At 37.5% G+C, this 22815-nt stretch overlaps 1 protein-coding gene across 1 annotated transcript in view; it reads right to left on the bottom strand.

Moving 5' to 3' along the window:
- CNTNAP2 (contactin associated protein 2) overlaps positions 1-22815 on the bottom strand; it is a 1395900-nt gene that overhangs the window by 1329292 nt on the left and 43793 nt on the right. Inside the window, 1 exon segment of the mRNA XM_032592507.1 lies at positions 7728-7921. Within this exon segment, the coding sequence (XP_032448398.1) occupies positions 7728-7921 (194 nt within the window).

Genomic DNA, 22815 nt, shown 5'->3' with positions numbered 1-22815 from the left:
TTTAAAGGTATGGGCTGGGTCCCTGGATTCTGAATATCTAAGGAGCTCTCAGGTGATGCTGTTGTTGCTGATTCAAGACACTCAGATAGCGCCTCGCTCTGTCTGGCTTTCCATTTTCATGGCTAACCAGCATAACCTGTCTTAGCTAATTCTTACAAAGCCTGTTTTGCGCTCTGCTTATCTTACTCTTTTGAGTTAGCCTAAGAAGATACGCAGGAGGACTGTAGGCAAAAATGGCTTATTTTCCTTGATTTCCAAAGTCAATAAAAGTGAATTTATTAAGCTAGGTCTGATGGAAACGTCGCGGTCGTATTTTCACCGAAGTTTAATAGAAAACAGACCTGAAAGAACTGCTCAGACACAATTTGTACTGCGGTGCCTCAGACTCCACGGGACGATCATGATTCAAGTGACGTAAATGAAATTAGCGTTCTCAATTATACTTAAAAATGAGTTATTAGTCCTTTCAAGCAGAGAAGCACAGATGTATTACAATACACATGCCAACATGTTAATACGGAAAAGCTGTTACAAAGTGAAAGTAACAGGCCATTTTGAATTTCCAAGGACAGATCCAATCCAATATGACAGCAATGCACCTGGAAGTCACAAATTTATGTAACGTGATTATAGTGGCGTGCTTAATATGCGCCACGTATTTTCCTAAGCTCTTCACATGGATTATTAACTTAATACCTGTAATCTCTGTTGAGGTAAAGGAAGTAAGGGGTGTTATTAGCTACATTTTACAGGTGAAGAGATTTAAGCCCAGAAAGGTTAAGAAATCTCCTCAAGCCACACAGATCTCTGTGAAAGGTGGTCCGGTGCCACAGTGCACCAGGGAGCTGCGATTTCCACTGCCTCTCAGGGACTTGTGGCCACCAAACAGCACATTTTGTCATTGCCCTACGTTCTCCCATGGAGACATACTGCTACTCTCCTAACTTCCACCAAGCTCCAACTTGAGTGGGGTAGACACGCTCATCTGAAACGATATTATTCATTATTATTCTTCAGAATATTTGCAGGTACCTATCTATCAACGCTTTATATAAATTTGCATTCACCTGGACTCATTCAATCCCTTGTCACCTAAAGCCAACCTTAGTCTCACGAGACAAATATCAGCGTCTCCATTATTCGAGCCCAGAGCAAAATAAAGCACCTGTTAATATCATTTTGCTTAATGAGGCCACTTTCTCTTTCAGCATGCCCTTCAAGCAACCAAATATACTTAAACATTTTAGAATAATGATTACATATACCTCGTTTTAACTCGTCAGTGAAAAATGCGCTACACTGTGAAGAATAATATACTGTTACTTCATTGCCTGTAAGAAGCCATATCATATAAGAGGATATCATCTTCCTTTACCTACCAGTGTATGTCACTATTATTAATACCGCCTTATTTTTATCTTCCAGATTTTTGGCAAAAATTAAACACATAACCACATTGGCTAGAATGGTTCTTCCACATGTGTCTATGTGTACAATATTGAATGACTCAAAAGGTGATGCAAGACAAAACCCTATGACCCCTTAAAATGAGAATCTCACAATACAAATGTGGATTTGGAAAGGTGATCAACATTCACTACTAGAGGCATTATAGTATGTGCAGAAGGATCTGGAATATCCACTCAACTTATTAAAATTCATGAGATTTTAAAAATACCTCCCAGCCTAAGAGGGGTGTAAACAGAAAAAAATGTATTTCACAGAAATAAGAAGCTTATTCTAAATTCACCCTGGAAATTATTTTTTTTTCTATACAAGTCCTAAAGATGCTTATCCCGTTTATATCAAGGGCCATTTTAGAAAGGGTTTAATGCAGATTATTCTGCTATGTCTTATTTCTCAATAAGTTACCCATAAACTTGTTCTGAATATGCCTGCCTAGTCCTTTCCCCAAATAATGGATTGCAACCACAATGCACGTGCATACATCAATAAGTAAGTTCACAGCTACTGTTGAGACATATTGCATTAGTGTCCTAAGTGAAGAAGGGATGTTACCATCTGATGGAAGTTACAAGAGCAAGCGAGAGGGATGGTTATCTTCCTCTGTAGTTCCAAAGGCAGAGAAAAATTTCTAGAGTGGCTCAAAAGAGTCTAAGTATACTATTGAACTGCGAAGTAGTTGTGCTTTACGTTTATAACTGGAACAGATTTGGAAGTGATTTGGAAAATCAACGCAACCACTATACAAATGGTTGAAAAGAGAGGACAGAATAATTCTTTCATTTTTACCCAATATCCCCTTACATGGCTCATTGGACACATGACCATCATTATGGTAACAAATAATTCCTTCCAAGCACTGCGAAGGCACTTGGCACTGAGCTAGGCCTACCAGACATGCTCTACAAGCCCAGCCGGAACCACACTGTCAATCGATGGCCTCACTCCATTTGTTCATTGGAAGATACGCCAGAGGTGTGCTTACATCTCCCTTCTCATTTTAAGTCAGGCTTCCGTCACCAAAATTTTTTCAGATATTTTAAACCACAAATAAGAGTAAACAGAGGTGGAATATATCTGGAAAGGATAGAGGGGGACTAAACTCAAATGATCATAGCAGATACTCTCACTGAAAAGAAACACTACACTAATTTTGTAGAATGCTACGAGTTTTGTAGATGCTTCTATACAGGCACGTGATACCGTACATGTTTCTCAATCTCTATAGCTTGATGAATTTCTTTACTTACATAATCTCATGTAAACCTCCCAAGAGACATTACTCCCAAGTGACTTCTCCGAGTTTATAAACTGAATATACGAACCCAGATACTTGAATTCAGTCCTTTTGAATCCAAACCTTGGCTTTCACTTAGGGAAACCTACTAAGTGAACCTACTTACCTACAACCTACAAAGATGTTTTAGGAACTTTTATTATGTAGATATCAGTTGGTAAGATATTTGATTAAAAAGGAGGTAGAGAATACATATTCCAGCTGTTGAATTGATATTCAAAAAACAAAGAATTTAATCAATTAATGTGCTATTATTTGCTTTTCGTATTTTTAAATGTTTCAAATGTGTTAGAAACAATGAAGTTTTTTGTGTGAGTACGTATGTGGAAAAAAGCGTGTAAGAGATCCAGGTTTTCTAACTCACCTAGCAAATTAATATTTTATTTAATATTGCTTAGAGAATATGGGCTTATATATTCCTATATTCTTGATAAATATGTAATGATGTAATTTAAATATAGTAAACATTTCTGTTCTGTGGGATTCTCCATCTAATAAATTCAGTGGTCACTGATCTCTGGTTGAAACCTGCCTACTATCAACAAAGGGGATAAAACTCCTTTAAAAAATAACTAGGGATATACAAGCATTTTCTCACCATTTAATAAAATTTTTTAAAAAGAAAAACTACATTTAAGTTATAGGTAAACTTGTACTATGTTACTCTCCTGCAAAACAATAATGGTATGTAAAGAAGGCATTCACTATTAATACTTCAATTTCCTATTTTGGATCCAAATATCTGCATTCAAAAACCGGTAATTGAATTTCCCAAGCAAAACTAAATGCAGCCTCCCAGCAAAAATCTGCTGGAATTCTTATTTAATGTAATGCTGAATGGACTTTTGATAAGAAATGCTCAGACAGACTATTTCCTCTCTCTCCTACAGATTATACTTAGGAAACCAGAAAACACCTCAAGAGCAGTATGCAAATTAGAGTTTGTGGAATATGCAAATGGAATGATTTTTCGGCTGGGGGGGGGAAGGGGTAGGCGATTTTACCAATCTATACGTATTTTTCTTCTACATTAGAAAGAAAACTCTGAAGAGAAGGAAATGGCATTGTGAATAAAGTATAAAGAATTCCATTATGCCTAGGATTATCACTGAGGAATGAGAAGGTTTGACTAGCCAAGCACATTTAGCAACTCACATCTTTGAGTATTAAATATTCAGATAAACCATTCTTCAGGAATATTTTCAAGAGCCATCATCATTTCACAATCAGATTCCACAGTTAGATTCACGACTTTAAAATCTTGTTAAGCTGTCATAATTTCTCGTCGACAGGACTTGTTTTTCACGTATTTTAACATATTATCCAATAGATTCTCCACAGGAACATTTAATAACAATATGACAAAAGAATTGGCTGTGCTGTCCATCCCCCTATAATTGCAGAAGGAATAACCATTTGACATTTGTTCAAAGTAACACTTAAGTGATTGGATTCCCATTAATGTGTCTTCTTCTCAGGTGATCAATCATTTTAGGAACGGCTGAGGAAAGCAACTTCCTAACCAGATCAGCTTAAAAAATGTTTCACTATCTGAAACTTCCCATGGTATAGGGTGTTGTCCATCAAATGGCTACCCAAATCTGTTTCAGAAATCTCTTTCGTTTAAGTGCAATACACATCATGTTAAGCAGTAGTCGGACTACAATAAAATTTAATATTTAATGTTTAATAAACTTATGTCCAAAACATATTTTCGTCGAGATCTGTAATTGCTAAATGTTAATCACTCAATGCATGCTAAGACATAGCTCTAAAGTCCTCAAGAATTTTTAGAAAACGAGTTTTACTTCGTTTAGAATACGTCAGAGCAATGGACTACTTCCACATTAGCGACGATGAAACCATAATCATTATGTTGCAGGCTCACTGGCACTCAAAAATATTTCACAGCATATAGTTTCTGTCTCACACTTGTTTTGAGTTCTATAATTTCATAAGTAGCTCACTACACTTTCACGTAGAAATAGTCACTCCTCGCATACTTATTTTTAACAACAAAAATACATATATAGGACTTGAAAGGAAGAAACAAGACGAACGTCAGAATGGCAGGAAACAATACACTCCACACCATCAGAAGAGGTGGAGAGCCCTGAATGGAGATGTGGTCTACCTTCACAGTTGGTGATATTTTCATTTCATGGCCTTGTCTCCTTCACCCAACACTTGGTATCTTATGTAAACCAAGAGTCCAACTCACCCTGGAAAATTCCACCTTTCTTAGCTCTTTGAACTTACGTCTCTGTATTTAGTCAGAATGAGCTATCCCTAACTGCTACGTACGTGGTAAGTAAAGTAAAGGCCAAATACCTCTGTATTTTAGCAGCCATCACTCTCACTACGATAGGAGAGGACTGGGCACTCTTAATCATGGGATGGACACTTTACAAAAACAGAAACGTGCAAGATTGTTTGGAGTCCAGTTTGCAGCCCTCAAATAATTTCACCAACATGATAATCTGATTTCAAGTTAGAGTCCACAGAGAGTTGGAAAACAATGAATGCTTTACTGGCAGAATTTGTGTTCTGAACCTTAACTGTCTACTCGCAGTTGTCTGGTTGGTCTGTGGGGTCAGACTCTTTCTCTCGGCTAAACTTTGAGGAAGGTCCTTTCTAACAACCTAATATCTAATATCACAATAAAACCTAATGTCACAATAACCTTCCTCCACCCCCATCCTCCCTATAGGCCAGAAAACATCTAAAATACGGTTTTCAGTGTTGGCTATACATCACAATGACCTGGGGAACTTTAAAATCCTGATGCCTAGGTTACACCATAGACTAACTAAACCAAATCTCCAGAAGTGGGACCCACACATCCACACATTTTAAAGTTTTCTAGTTTATTCTAGTTGAAAATTACTTCTCTGTAGATTAGGTTTGGGGCTTTGAATTACCTTAATTGTAAGAGGAAGACTTTCCATAAAGAGACATTTTCTCCACTTCTTGCTTCCTACAGCTTATCCATCTCAATATACACATGTTTTTGTCATATCATCATGGCTTGGTAAAAGCTATTTCTAAAGAACTACTCTGGAGGACTTTTTATTATCAGAGCATTATATCCTTATTTTACACACCAGTTACGAACACTGGTTCCTGCTATAGAGATGACCACCTACCCAAACTAGGAGCTCTAAACTCTGTCTCCTCACACAGATTACTGGAGGATTTTTAAAATATAAGTTCTCTAAGGGGGAGGGGCATTAATCAGGTTGAAAATCCCCAGCACTCTACCTAATACTGTGAAGGACGCAATTTAAGAAGTGAACCTCCTCTTTCTCCTCCTTCTTTCTTCCTGTTTAACATTGATGGCTTTACTTGGCTTTGGTTATGGATGCTTTTCTAAATAATTAAACTAGACTAGATCCCTTGAAATTTAGTATTTTAAAATAATTTATTCAAGCGTGCTGAACATCTGATTGGAGTCACACAACTTTCCAATTTAACTGAAATATTTTAAGAGTAAGTGGTTTAAACTATTTTTCTCTCATAATTACAGAATGAATACACATCTGCAATATAATATAAATATAGATCTGCAATAAAGGTCTAGACCACTAATATAATAATGGCCTATAATAAAATATGGGGCATTTCTTTTCTTGCCCTATATTACTGTTCCTACTCCTCTAAATTATATTCTCACAATTCAATATTTTACCTGAATTGGAAGATCTCTGTCTTCAAAAAAAGCTATCATTGTCATTAACCTAATTTCTATTTACACAATTTGGATTTCATTGATCTGGGTGTACCTGGAATCCACGAACTTTAAAACCTGTTTAGGTGATTCGAATGGACAGCGCATATTAAGACTCCTTGCCCTGAGCCTTGGGCAGAAATTGCAGCCAGAGGAAACTATTTTTTCAATCAACAAGACTGACTGAGTGACTGACTGACTCGATGAATGAATGGCTTCCTGATGGCTTTGGTCAGACAAACAGTGACAAGTGTATACACCTCAGAGTGAGGACCAGCAACATTTAAAAAAATTAAAACTGTTTGGGGGAGGGGATGTTGAGGGTGTTGCCTGACGTGCTCCAGAGCTACGGCTGGTCTTCCATTTGGTTTTTCTTTAAAAAAAAAAACAAACAAAACAAAACAAAACCATTTTTCTATCTGATTTTTATCTTTATACATAAATGGTCAGTAACTCAGTAAATGGTTCTTCGTCCGAACAGGCCCGGATTAAAGCAAAAGACAAACTGAACTTGCTTCTGGCAGGTGGTAAAGTGCTTCAGACTCCACAGCCCCCTGCCCAGTGCCCTCCAGTTCATCCAAGCTCTGTTGCCAGTAGACCTTGTCTCATGTTGTCCTTTAGTGATTTAACTAAATACCTCCAAACAGAAACAGTCTGAGGCAAGCGAGAGCGAGGGGGAGTAAGGAATGAAAACCTAAGTCAGCATTTTTTTTTATTCTATATCCTTAACTCACTTTGGTATGTTGGTACAATTTGTACCATTTCCGTTCTGTACTCCAGAAAAAAATATAGTAACTTGAAATACTGTGTTGAACAAGATTCTAGTACCCTACTATCATGAAATTATTTATCTTTTTTTGTTTGTTTGTTTCAGGTTTAACACAGGTTTCTTGGGAGATTTTGATTTCTGTGAAATATACTAGAAACCAGGGAAGGGGGACGCATCCACTCTGCAAGATAAGCGTTTTCTACCACTTAGGAAAGGCAAGAGGTGGGGCAGGGCACACTGGGATTCTGATCCATTTCCCCACCTCCTTTCGCTTTGCTCACATTTTTTTCTCTCTCAGCAAGTACCAGAGGACACGAACACAAAGACGAGAAACAAAACTGACAAGATAAACCTTCAGCCAGGCCACCACCAAACCCTCTCCACCTCCCCAGATCGTGCCAGGACCTGGACAGGCTGAGGTCACACATCTGCCACTCAATTCTGTGTTTGCCTTCCTGACGGTGACTCACCCAGATGTTCCCATCTTGATGATAGGGTTTCCAGTTTCTCCCAGTGTCACTGTACAGCATGCGGTATTGGGTCACCCAGTCCGAGCTGCTGTATCTTCCTTGGGTTGCAACGGCACTGATCTGCTTCCGATTGCCAAAGTCAACCTGAAGCCATTGGTAATGGTCACTGTCGGATGGAGACCATCCCCCAGCACCTGAAGAAGGTTAAGGCAAGAGAGGAAAACAGATATTTAGAGCTGAAATTCTCCTGTTGATAATGGATTTATCTACATCTTTTAATTGGCCTTAGCAGTGCAACATTCATAGACATATTATGGAGTGTCCTTTATAGATGCCATTGGGACTTCAACTAATATTCTTCCAGCTGGGTAACATTGATACTCTAACCTCTTTATGGTGTAATTATGTGCTCATTCTCTCCTGAGCAAATGTCTTCATCATTCCTCAATTAGATCTTATTAGTACATGTCAGAGTCTAATTGGCTGAGGGTTGATCAATTTACCATGAATTCTTCAACTAAAAATTACTAGGAAAAAAAATGTAACAATCTATTAATTCCTCATGTGGGGCTTTATGTTTGAGTAGATTACAAATGGAACAAAAAGCAATTATGTACAACTGTAAAGTCTATTTTGCTTTAAAAATTTGGGAGCCCAAAGAATACTCGTAGTTCTTAAGATGAGGCCTAATCTTACATTAAGCTCTGTACTCATGAGAAATAAGGTATATAGCTAATCAGGTAATTCGTTCACTAACATTTAAGAGATAAACAACCAACGCCTCTTGATAACAACATTTCTAGGAAAATCATTTCAGTTACCAAATGAAGTAAAACTCCTTTTGGTAAAATATGATAAGTGTCAGATAACAAAAAGGTAAAACTATCTTTAGAAATAGAACATTAATATGGAACAACAATACTCCTAGTCTATACCACTATGGAAAATAACGATGGTTGTACATAAATACATTACAGAAAATATGCCATAATGCTTAGTGCTAAGGAGCAAAATAATTTTTTGAGTGAATTTGGCTACCAATGGGAGCAAATGATAATGAAATATTCAATAAATCATCCAATGTACAGTATTTAGATATATATATGCATCACTTTTCAAATAAAAAAAACTTAAAAGCTGACAATAAAATAATTTATTCTATGAGGACCACGGTAAGAGAAATCATTTTGTAAATCATCACAGATATATCATTCATTTAATGATGTTTATATGGCTTATTTCTGCTTTCAGCTATGATAGAATACCCTTCCTGCCATAAAAAAATCACATAACTACAAAATGTATAAAATTACCCTTTATAGGGATTAGACAACAGACAGTGCAGGATCCCTGATCCACAAGAGAAGATAAACAAATAAGGTGATGCCTGGTTCACTTTCTGGATTTTGGCACATGGAAGAGTGTCCCAAACAGAGTTCAGCAGTGCCACTGAGATGAAGATACATCAAAATCAAAGCTCCATCCTACAGATGGAATCTGTAGCACAAAGTACCAGGGAAGGGGCAGCTGTAAAGAGAAAGAGCCCTGAAAATCTGCATAGCATCACCAGAGAACCTCTGGGGACCAGACTTTGTATGAATAGCATGCTGTGTATTTGCAGACCAAGATTCCGCAAGCCCAGGTCAAGGCAATTATGAAATGAACAACAACCGAAAGGTGAACAGGGCCAGGAGTAGTTTCATTTCACACTAAAGAAGATTGAGAGAAGTTTTTGGAACAATGCTAGGCATCTAGCAGATGTCTCAGAAAGATTAGGATGATTGAGTCCTAAAATAAGGGCTACTCAGGACACACCTGAACAAAGATTGGTAATAAGCCTGAAAAAGGATCAGTCTGACCTACAAATAAATTAACTCCTTGCTCAGTCAAAATGCAGCACTTCATTAAGGAAAGCCATGAATGGTCAGAAGAAGCTCAGTGACAGAGCATCCATAATGCTCAGTATAGATTTTTTAAAAAAATATCGGACATTTCAGGGAGCAGGAAAAAATGACTTACAACCAGAGCAAAGACAGCCAATAGAATGACAGAGATGATAAAATTAGCAGACGAGGACTTTAACACTGAGCTTATACATTAGTTCATTATTTGAAAGAAAATATACAAATAGTGAAGAAACAAATACGAGATATTAATGGGGAAAAGATAAACAAAGAGAACAAAATAGAAGTTTCTGAACCATGTTTATACCTGAAATAAAACATGTACTGGATTAGAAACTAAGAAGGAAACATTAATGTCTGAATCCAGGGCCACATAAACCCTTCAAATTGTAGCTCAGAAGGGACAAAAGGCTTAAAAATGGACACAACTCCAGTGGCCTGCAGGACAATATTAAGTGTCTTAACAATCATGCAAATAGAGAACTAAAAGCAGAGAAGGTAGAGACTGAGGCAGAAAAAAATCAATTTGAAGAAACAGTGGCTGAAAAATAATAAACCTAGATATCTAAGGAATTCACTGAGCTGTGAGCAGGATAAAAAGATAAATACAGTAGAAAACAAAACACCAAGTCTCATCATAACCAATTGGTTAAAAAAATAATGCTAAAGAGAAAAATCTCAAAAGTAGCCAGAGGACAATAATATCTTAGCAAAAATGATGCAAGGTGAAAGACAACAGAATGACATTACCTGTTACGATGAAAAGGAAAGGGAAAAAACATATGTCAATCTAATGTTCTATATCCAGCAAAAATATCTTTTGAACATGAAAATAAATGATATTTAGGGCAAAAGCTGAGAAAATTCATCACCAATAGGTACATACTTTAAGAAATGTACACGTTTCAGCTTCCAGGCAAATTTACCATATTGAAACTCATATTTACTCATATCATATCACATTTACTCATATTTATACATATCACATTTACTCATATCACATCGTATTTACTCATACCATATTGAAAGTCGTATCAAGAAATGAATGCTGATAATGGTAGACGCAACAGTAAATACAAAGCATTTGTTCATGTTTTCAAATTTCTTTAAAAGATAATTGAGCATTTAAAACAAAAATAGTGACAGTGAATTAGAAGGTTTTAACAGAGGTAGAAGTAAAACATACGACGACAAGTGCACAAAGGACAGGGGCCAGCACAGATATATTATGTATCGAGGTCCTCATGTTACTAGGGTGTGGTATAATACTGCTTGACGGTAGTAACCCTATATCAAAGGTCAGCACACTTCCTCTATAGAGGGTTCAATACTAAATATTTTAGGCTTTGCAGGCCATACACCTCTGTTAGAAATACCTCTGCTGTTGTTAGGATGAAGCAGCCAGAGAAACAAGGGTGTGACATGTTCCAGTACAACTGAGAAACTCACTTCTCCTTCAAGTACCAGCCTGTTTACTGCAAACATTACCTCCTGCAGTGGACGTCATTCAGGTTGTTCTTTATGAAAGGAGGAATTCTTCCCTCAGTTATTGTCTAGAAACTGTCGTTAGCTGTAATTCCTGTTTAGGAACTCCCTGAGTAAAAAAGAGACACTCTATCCAAGGGTACATTCCTTCTTGGGGTCATACAGATATAATGGCCGGTCAACTTGGGAAAACTCTGGTGGGTCATCTCAGTTTGCAGAACTCAGTGAAGCCTCCGTTGACACTCCATTGCATCTCAACTTCTCCCTCTGCCTTTTCCTGCTTCATCCCCTTATCTCCCACAGGTTTCCATCCCCAAAAGTACTCTGTAATAAATTCCCTACATGCTCTTCTCCATGTTAGAATTTGTATCCTGGGGAATCCAATCTGCAACACCTCCTTGGAACCACTCTTCTGAGAATCCGCTCCCTAACAATGGGAGTTAGTTGTCTCTGTCTTTGTGCATTATCTCTATGCTGCCTTTCCCCTCTTGTAGTATCTAAAATTCCCTATAGTGATGCATCATCCACACGCTTATTTTACATAGAATTCTGTAATTTAGAGGAGCTGTAGATGAACTTCTGGGATAATAAGTACTGAGTAATCAAGAGATTATAAATATATTTTCTTATCTGTTAGATATATTGTTCCAAATTTAGGAGAAATTCTCCAGCTAACTGTATAAAGTTCTGTCTCTGTGTTACTAAGAGCAATGCGGTACTTTGGTCACTGAAGTAAATAAGAAATCATCACAATGACTGAAAAGGGGAAAATATGAGCAATTAATTGCTGGCTGAAATTGAGAATGTTTCCCCTAACTACTCCTCAAAAAATATTCCAGTATAAATTTTCTTAAGTTACCCATTTTTTGCTGCATTACAATTTTTCAATAAGGAGGCAATAAACATACAACTACTTAATCCCAGGGGCATCAGGGTGGTTCAGTTGGTTAAGTATCTGACTTTGGTTTAGGTCATGATCTCATGGTTTGTGAGTTTGAGCCCCGCATCCGGCTCTCTGCTATCAGCACAGAGCCCACTTCAGATCCTCTGTCTCCCTCTCTCTCTCCCACAAACCCCCCCACTCATACTTGCTCACTATCTCAAAAATAAACATTAAAAATTTTTCAATTAAAAAAAATTTAAAAACCCAATGACTTAATCCCGTTAATCTCGCTACTTTAAAAAGTAGAATTTATTGTCCACTTTAAGGGAAGCAAAATTCTAAAAGAAGGGAAACTATAAGTTCAAAGTTATTCCTTTATAGAAGTCTATGTGGAGAGAATAGTGATTAACCTCAAGGGGAGGGCAAATGTCAGGCTTTTGTGAAGAACATGGTGGAAAGATCGATGAAAAGTTTCCTCTTTCTCTTTGATCTATAAAGCAATGTAATTTGGGGAAGTTGATTACTTTGTTCATTTGACTTGTGAAATGTGTAACCTCTATCGATCCAAGGATTAAGGATGATAACTCTTTCATCACAAAAACCTCAGGAAAATAGGGTATAAGAGAGCAGAAGTGCTCCCCAACATATTGTGGAGAGTATAACAGGGCAAATGTGTTCCCAGTGGAGACCGTGATAGCACAAAGGAAAAAAATTGCCAAGTTCAAGAGGAGGTAGAGGAGGTGGAGATAATGAATAGTCATAAACTCTTAGTTTCTAAGACAACACTCATTCACATTTGGAGATAATAGAACTCAAAATATCAGTAGATATCGAGTAAATGGTTAGCATGAACTGAAAGATGTGCACTTATATAGAAATTTTACCATTCCTTAAGCAGTTTCCTCCCCTTTTCTCACTCTCTTATTCTTCTTCCATTCATCCATCCCTCTCTTTCTCTCTTCTCTTTTTTCTCTCTCACTCACATGCATACATCCCTCCTGTGTGTGTGTGTGTGTGTGTGTGTGTGTGTGTGTTATAAAGATGCACAGTGTTTGTATTCTAGCTTCCCACTCTACTGGAGTTACTTTTTTTTTTTTTTTTAAATTTTTTTTTCAACGTTTATTTATTTTTGGGACAGAGAGAGACAGAGCATGAATGGGGGAGGGGCAGAGAGAGAGGGAGACACAGAACCGGAAACAGGCTCCAGGCTCTGAGCCATCAGCCCAGAGCCCGACGCGGGGCTCGAACTCACGGACCGCGAGATCGTGACCTGGCTGAAGTCGGACGCTTAACCGACTGCGCCACCCAGGCGCCCCTCTACTGGAGTTACTTGAGTGATAAATTATAACAGAGAACCTGGAGAACTGGGTGGGACTACCACTCTAAACTTTGTGAAAGCTTATAATCATGATGGCCCTTTCTGCTTTGTAATTTGTAAGTTGGTACCTCTGAGAGAAAAGAAAAACTTAGTAGGTGGTTCAAGAGAGGGCTTGAAATTTCTTTTCTAGTGATAAATGGCTCCTGCATAAACATGATGCCCAAGTGGGTGGTTGTAACACCACCAGAGATTATAAGCCTAGATTCTAATTTAAAAGAAAAAGGTAGAAGAAATTTTCAATTAAATATAGAACTACCTTTAATAACTGGTTGAGAAATATGTATCAGATGAAAAGAATAAATTGAAAAGGAGACTTTGGGGCAAGATAGCATTATGAGTTCAGGCCTGAAGGCCTCCTCCTGCTCTAAATATACAGTATTTTTAGATAAGATAGATAAAAAGAAAATTGAAAAAGACATAGCCAGGATAAAAAATAAGATAGGCATCTCCATGCACAAGAAATGCAACCAAAATGCAAAGCAGTGAGTAGGACCAAAGCAGAGGCTGGCTGGAGTCAGGGTCTGGGAATACACAAGAGGCGGTGGGGCACTAGTTCCTGGGGAATATTGTTGGATGGGAGTGTCCCCATCTGTGTCAGAGAAAGGAAGCCTGGGTCAGGTTTGAAAGTTAGCCCAGGAAAACTTTCTTATCAAATGAGACTGAAACAGCTCTTGGATGTTGGATGTATGGTTTGGATCTATGGCTTGGATCCATGGTTTACAGGAAAACATGCCCAGAGAATTAGAAACCAGGTATGCATGTGCTCAGCACCACTGGCTTAGTCATTGGACCTGTGATTCTCTAATAACAGCCCCAGACAAAGGCACAAGGCAAAGCAGGTAAGATGTGGTTCTGGACTGAAGATGTGGGAAGCTGGGTAGAGAAAGTTACAAGTTGATAGGGAATTGAGAGAGAGACAGAGACAGAGAGACAAACAGACTGGTCATCAAGAAGAGTGGGCAAACCAAAGTTTCAAACCACAGGAAAGACAATAAATGGCACAAAACTGGCTAAGGAAATCAAAAGTTCAATGGAAAATAACTCCAGATGTAACAGTCATTGAGGACCATGGAAATATACTTGTTTTAGGTTCTCAAAAAATATAAAATAAGTAATGTCATCCATTAAAAATAGCAGTAATGATCAGACACAACCAGGGGAAATAAAACGTTTGCAGACAGATACTAAGCAAACAAACAAACAAACAAAAAACAGTGATCTTAGAATAAAAAAGAATATAGTCATCAATAGGAAAAAGAAAACTTCATCAGAGGAAAATCCACAAATTACATGTCATCACAAAAAGAATCAATCAGCTGAAAGGTAATATTGAAGGATTCATACAAAAGTCAGCACAGGGGCTCCTGGGTGGCTCAGTTGTTTTAGGGTCTGACTCTTGATTTCAGCTCAGGTGATGATTTCACGATTCATGGGATTGTGGGGCTCAATCTGACTCAATCTGACTCTATGCTGACAGCGTGGAGTCTGCTTGGGATTCTCTCTCTCTCTGCCCCTTCCTCTCTCAAATAAATAAACTCCAAAAGAAAAGAAGAAAAAGTCAACACAGAAAAATACAAAACATGTTAGAATTCAAGAACTTCTGCTTTTGACCAAGATGGAGTCACATGACTCCATGATGAATTTACTTTCCCACCTGAAACAATGAAAAAGCAGACAAAATGTATGGAACGACAGTTTGCAAGACATAAGATGTGAGGCAACCAAGTGCTGAGATCCCTGAGATATGGGAAAAATGAAGTGAGGTCTATTTCCCAGCTTCCGATCTTGACAGGGTTTCCAGGATGAGACATAAGAAAGAACCCAGGCAGAACATGGCAGGGTCCTTGAGTTGAGAAGACAGAGCTGTGAGACCAGATGGTTAGAGTCAGAAGCAAAAGAAAGGGCATCAGGGGGCCTTCCTCAAGTCTTCACCTGAATAACGATTAGCATACACATATGAAGAAACCTCTCAGAGCTGAGAGCAAAGAATCCTCTGAATGGAGGAAGGTACATCTTCTTCCTACAAATTACCATATGATCCCACCACCCCCCTCCTAGGTATTTTCCCAAGAGAAAAATGAAGCATGTAAACATAACAAAGTCCAGTACATGGTGTTCTTAGCACCTCTCCTTGTAACAGCCCAAAGCTGGAAACAACCCACATGTTCATCAACAGATGAACAGCTTAACAAATGGTATATATCCATATGGCAGAATAGTATTCAGCAATAAAAAGGAATGGGCATTGGTACACGCTACATGATTAATCTGAAAACAACTATGCAGAGTGAAAGGATCCAGGACCGAAGGAAAAAAAGTGCATATGGTACAATTCCATTCATATAGAATTCTAGGAAATGCAAACATATAGGAACAAAGGCAGATCAATAATTGTTTGAGGAAGGGGGAGAAGGAGGGGCAAAGGAAGAAGATAGAAAGTGGCAAAATAAAACTTCTTGGGGTAATGGGCATATTTGTTACCCTGACTGTGGTGATGGTTTCATAGGTGTAACATATATAAAATGATCAAACTGTACAATTTCAATATGTTAATATTAGCATACATCCATTATACGTCAATAAAGCCGTTACAATTTGTAGACCTGAAGGACAAAGAGGGAGTTTCACTGATCAGTCTAAAAAGTTCTGGAATAAAACAAATACATAGAAAATAAAGTAATGAAGAAGAATTTGAAGAAGTAATGATTGAGACTTTTTTTCAAAATTGAAAAAAAAAACAAGACATGATTCTGTGGATTGAAAAGATCTTGTGAGCACTGAAAAGCATGTTCAGTAAAAGTATTATGGAAAGTATATCATGGCATGCAAATGAAAGATGGCCTAAAATAATGAGACTGATGGAAATGCGATATTTAAACAAATAAAGCTTAAGCATACAGTTGAGAATTATCTCATGGATAAATAAAAACCAGTTAGCATCTGAAGACGTGCTAGAAGGTGCCTGCGAATGAGCTCAGATTTTATTTACAGTGGGACATGAACAGCTAGAAGATGTGACATGTGACCTACTTAGAAGTAGCAGAATAGGCTCCAACCAAGTGTGGACACTTGTTGATCGGAAGCAGAAAAGGGGGCCATGGCCATTAATTAACAACTGTCATGAGCCAGAGAAGCAAAAATGGCAATGCCACTGTCATTACCCAAATAGAGGACAATTAATGCTTACAGAATGTGAAAACAAAAGAGTATGAAGGTACATTTTGAAACAAAACAGAAAAAGAAGTGATTTCATCAGACATCATTAGATGACAAGAAAACAGAATGGCTTGTCTTCCATTTCTGGCTTCCAGAAATGACAGCTTTCACTTCATGCTGGGAGTAACAGAACTGATCACTGAGGACAGGGAATTACCTCCTGTGACAAGTTAGGACATACGCGGAGAGGTAGAGCTCCTTTAACTTTTTCAGATTATATCCCAAGAGGCTGCCATCATTCATAGATAGAGCCTTGCTTCTCTGAATATTTATCAAAGGAGTTACCAGAAAATTAGACACACACACACATGAATTAAAAGCAAGGGACTTAGTAAATCTAGAAAAAAATAGATAAGAAAGCTCTTCCTCAAAATCTGGGGGTTATGAGCATTTAGAATAAAAGAAAAAAGAGGGGGTTGGTCACACTGAAAGTGGTGTTGGTGAACTTAAGGATTTCCTTTTTGATCACATTCTTGTTTAATAGAATGGAGCGAATTCCGTAGATATATCTCTAACTTGATTTTAGTAAAGCATTAGGGCCATATCTCTGATAAATATCAAACAGTAAAATGTGGTCTGGAAGATAACAGTTTCAGGAACACTCAAAATTGGTTAATAATTACGCCCCAAATATGTTGATTAATGGCTATGTCAACTTGAAGAGAGCTCTCTAATGATGTGCCACAGGCTTTCGTCCTGTATACTGTCATTTTTAATATTTTTATTATCTAAGGCATGGAAGACACGCTTATGAAATTTGTCAATTACATAAAGCTGGAAGAGAGACCTAATAGGATAACTAACTGGATTATGATGTAAAATGCTCTTGACTGACTGCAAGTCTGAGCTTGCACCAGCACAATTTGCTGTATCATCAGTAATAAACTTAAGGTGGCCGTTATGAACAAGTATGTTATCAAGTTCATAATTACGGTGTATATTGCATAGAAATAAATACGCAGCCTTCGTTTACTTTGTGGAAAACACAGGGCGGAAATGATGGCATCTAACGACAGTACTATATTCGCGGTACAACATTCAAAATGTTTTTGATGCCTTTTAGTAAGGCTTTACATATAAATAGAAAAAAGGAGTAAGTCACGAACATATTGTACTAGGAATGATCACAAAATGAACACAAGTGTGCAATCACCACACAGATCTATAAAGAGATCATTGCCAGCAATCCAAAAGCTCTCATTGTGTCCTTTTCCAAATCCGGTCACCGTTCTCCTCCCTGATGAATTGTTCCAGAGATTCATCCACGGGGTTGTATTTAGCAATACACAACAGGTTGCAGATTGCTCATTTTCTTTGTCGTCTAATATTGCACTGTATCATCTCCTTCTCTTTATTTACCCATTCTAGTGTTGAACATGTGGATATTTCCAGTTTGGAGTTATTATGAACAATTCAGCCATCACATTCTTGTTCGCGTCTGCGAATACCTATTTGTGCATTTCTGTTGGGTATATGCACAGGACTGGTATTGTGGGTCCACAAATGTTTGTATTTTTACATTTTTACTCAATTTTGCCAACAATTTCCCAAAGTAGTTGAGCCGACTTTTACCCCCGCCTCCCCAAATACACAAAGCTGTATGTCATGAGAGTTTCTACTGTACCACATTCTTGCCAAAATTTGATGTTGTTAGCCTTTTATTTTTCTCTAAGTTTAGTTTAGACATTCTGGCTCAATGTAAGTTTAATTTTCATTTTTCTGATAACCACACTTATGCTGTTAGTCACACAACGTATCATAAAACTATAGTAAATTAAGACATAAGTGTTATGAGTGCAAGGATAGACCAAATAAACGTGTTGATTCCTGAAACAAAACCACATGTATCCAGTGCATACCATCACTTAATTCATGACACAGGTAACACAGGGAAATAATAGATAAAGGAGGTATTTTTTATTTATTATTTATTTTTATTTATTTACTTTAATATTTTTCAATATTTATTTACTTTTGAGAGAGAGAGAGAGAGAAAGAGAGAGACAGAGGCGTGAGCGGGGGGAGGGGCAGAGAAAGGGAGACACAGAATCTGAAGCAGGCTCCAGGCTCTGAGCTGTCAGCACAGAGCCCGACGCGGGGCTCAAACTCATGGAGTATGAGATCGTGACCTGAGCTGAAGCTGGACACCCAACCGACCGAGCCACCCAGGCGCCCCTAAAGGAGGTATTTTTTAATAATGCGTTTCAGATCAATTGGGTATCCTCACGGAAACAAGTGAAATGTGGCTTTCCCCTATACCGTACTTAAAAATCAAGTTAAAACTGGGTAGATTCAAATGTGAGGGGTTGAACATTAAAGACTCTAGGAGATGATATTGGAGAATAGCATCATATTCCTAGAGTTGGGAAAGATTTCTTTAATAGGACTCAAAGCACTAGCTATATAGGAAAAGATGGATAAATGAGATTATATTAAAATTAGAAACTGTTGATTACCCAAAGGCATTAATAAAAGAGTGAAATGGCTAATAATCACTGAGCGAAGGATGGTATTTGCAAACATATATTATAACCAGCAAACACTCACATCTAACATGGACAAATAAGTCCCACAAATCCATAAAACATATTCAGAATATTTAATTAGGAAATGATCAAGGAATCTTAACAGGCGCACAACTCACACACACACACACACACACACACACAGGAATATATGCTTATAAAACATATTAAAAATGCTCAACCTCATGAGATTGACATTTTAAGACAGATCAAAAAAATGAAGAATGTTCAAAGAGAGCAACCAAAATGATCAAAGAGCCTAATTTCATCATATTTCTTTGAGGGGAACAAAAATGCTTAAGCTTTACAAGAGGGAATCAAGGGGTGACAATCTCCATCTTCCACAATTTAAAAGAACAGAGACATAAAGTTTCTCAATGATGCAACACAATGCCACAAACCCCACAAGTATGCATCCTTGATTTTTAAGTACAGTATAGGGGAAAGCCACATTCCACTGGCCCCATGAGGATATCGAATTGACCTGGAATACGTTATTAAAAAATAACAGCTTTCTCTATTGTAATCTGCACCTAGATTATGCAGCTTTAACTCATCTTTTTGAAATTACTATTTTGCTTGGACTAAGTAAAAAAATGTACTTCTTGACTCAACATTTAGTAGAGTCTGCCCACAGATTATTCATCATGCTGCAAGTTCTCTACATTTTGGAATTCGATCAAGAAATAAAACTGGGGCACCTGGGTGGTTCAGTCGGTCAAGCGTCCAACTTCAGCTCAGGTCATGATCTCGTGGTTCGTGGGTTCGCACCCCGCGTTGGGCTCTGTGCTGACAGCTCAGAGCCTGGAGTCTGTTTGGGATTCTGTGACTCCCTCTCTCTGCCCCTCCCCCGCTCACACTCTGTCTCTCTGTCTGTCTCTCTCTCTCTCTCAAAAATAAACATTTTTTTAAATAAAGAAATAAAACTGAATATCAAGCTGACTTTAAGAAATTTAAACAAATACTTTCCTGAGAGAACAAAAATTTCCTTATTAAATATAGTTCTTCCTCCAAGGGTCCTGCCTACCTAACGCTATGAAAATTTACAGGGGGGTGTGTTTATAATGTTGATAATATCCAGATATGAATTGCATCATTAAAATCAAAACTTTCTTGGAATAAGGCAAAATTAAAAGCAAATCGTTGGGAGACTTCTTTACATATTCATTACTTCAGAGGTAAATGACTATCTGAGTTATGAGAAATAGTCTTAACTGCAAGGCAAGCTTAGTTGCATATGTTAAAAAATATATAACAGGGCGCATGGGTGGCTCAGTTGGTTAAGCGTCTGACTCCTGATGTCGGCTCAGGTCAGGATCTCACTGTTCCTGCGTTGGAGCCCGGCAATGGATTCTCTCTCTCTCTCTCTCTCAGTCTCTCTGCTCCTCCCTCTCCTCTCTCTCTGTCTCTATCTCTCTCAATATATATATATATATTTTTCAGGAATTTGGCAGGTCAACTACATTTTAAAACCTTTGATTGAAGAATGTCAACTTGTTTTTTTGTTTGTTTGTTTTTTGTTTTGTTTGTTTGTTTTTAATGTCAAGGGGAGCCTGGGTGGCTCAGTCAGTTAAGTGTCCGGCTCTGGATTTCAGCTCAGGTCATGATCTTACGGTGCTTGGTTTCAAGCCCCACGTCAGACTCTGCCCTGACAGTGTGGCGCCTACTTGGGATTTTCTCTCTCCCCCTCTCTCTCTGCACGTACCCCCCCCCCCAACTCACTCTCACTCTCTCCAAGTAAATAAACATTAAACAATAAAAAATAAAATGTCAAATATTACATTAAGATTATCCTATAATAGACAAGGAAAATGAAAGTCAGACACAAGAACTATATTGCTGCATGAAATTTCATAAAGGCCGGACAGCGGCTGAAACTAATGTGGCCTCATAATTAAGTATGATGAGCTTCCTGTTCTGAATAGAAGGCACAGTATGATTTCTCTTCTCATCAGGAAGAGAAAATTTTCGCAGGAAGTCAGCCTGGGCCAGGGTATAAAAGTAAACACATGTACACAAGTCTAATTAATGTAAAATAATAATTAAGTTTGATTCAGAAAATCTCAAACATTGACATGCCCTACAATTTTTAAATTTCCTGACCAGCGTATATTATATATGTTCTTATTTTTTAATGTCTTGGCAATATTATAACAAAGATAAAATAGACATTTTCTGCGTGCTACATCAGGTGGTTGTATTAGGAAAAGAGGATTAAAGCTACAGGTGATCAGAATTCAGTATAACAATTTTAAAAATGTTACAATAGATAACACCAACAATAGACTGGATTATTACAAAAAGTAGTGAGCTCCCCATTACTGGAGATATTCAAGTGAAAGCTGGATAATAAGAATCTCTTCAGAGGGAGATTTTACTTAGGATGGGAGACTGGACTAAATAGGCTTTAATTTCATTCACAAAGAAAGCTGAAATGTAATACAAACTATTATGTTGAATTTATTAGCAATACTATCAAGTGATTTTTATTTCTTATTGCCTTAAAACTAACAGTTATTATCCAAGTTTTGGTTGATCTATTTTATTAACATCACGGGGGATATTATTTATATTATTACTAAGTAACATTTGACTATATATAACCTTTATTATTAAAGAGTCTGGTCATTTCCATTTTTACCATGAATAACTCCCCCCGTTTATTCATTCAGCAAATATTTATAGAGCACTTCTAGATGCCAGCCATTAAGGGTTTTGTGCTTTGGGGTGGTTTTTTTTAAAGAATTTTTTCATAAGCAATTCACCAGACTGTTTTTATATGGCAGGATACAATTTATTTATTTATTTGAAGAATGTGTTCATACTTAATAAAGACTTTATTATTGGCAAAAAGAGATACCTAATATACACTTAGGATTCATAGAAATGAGGTCTTGTGTGCAAAAACTAAAGGCTAATGAACATAGAATAACCAAGTCAAGGTCATGGAAGCCATTTTCCCCCTCTGCAACTGTAAGGTAACTGTTGTTTGAGTCTTGCCTGTTAAGAAGGCTTAAGAGCTTCCTGTTGCTCCCAAGTATCCCTCTTTCTGATGCACTACCGAATGCAACAAGGTCAAGGAATTCATTAGTTTGGGGCATGCACTGAGCACATGGTTTTTTTAAAAAATTAAAAGTTATGTGGGCAAGAGGTCATTTTTTCTTTTTCTTTCTTTCTTTCTTTCTTTTTTTTTTTTTTGGCCCACCTACTGCTTTACTCTGTATCCTTTCTCTGGCATACATTCCCATTAAAGTCCACGGAATTTTGCAAACAACATGGTTTATTATAAATAGTTTCCCAACTTCTTTAGCCAACTGCATATTCACCGGCATTGTCCAAAAATGAATAAATAAATAAATAAATAAATAAATAAAAGTCATCATTCCTAAGATGTGCTTCTTCCTGGTCAAGTAAGAACAGTAAAAAAGAGTGTTCACTACACATGTCCCAAAGAAAAGTGTTTGGTGATGGTGGAAGAGGTAAATTTACAGTTTAAGAAGGGCTTCAGAATTTCCACATGCAATACTTCTCTGTAGGTTATCAAGTAAATCTGCTCTCTATTTACAAAGAAGACTGAGGAAGGATGTGCCGCAGAAATCAATTAAGTCGTGGAGCTCAAAACAAATCCTGAACAAGCCCTTAAGTAAAGTCAGGATAATCAACTTTTTGAAGTCAAGGGCTGAGTTCTATTTGCCAT

The sequence above is a fragment of the Lynx canadensis genome, chromosome A2 (genome assembly GCF_007474595.2).
Source record: "Lynx canadensis isolate LIC74 chromosome A2, mLynCan4.pri.v2, whole genome shotgun sequence".
NCBI classification, from domain to species: Eukaryota; Metazoa; Chordata; class Mammalia; order Carnivora; family Felidae; genus Lynx; species Lynx canadensis.
This window is presented reverse-complemented; position numbering and strand designations above follow the sequence as displayed.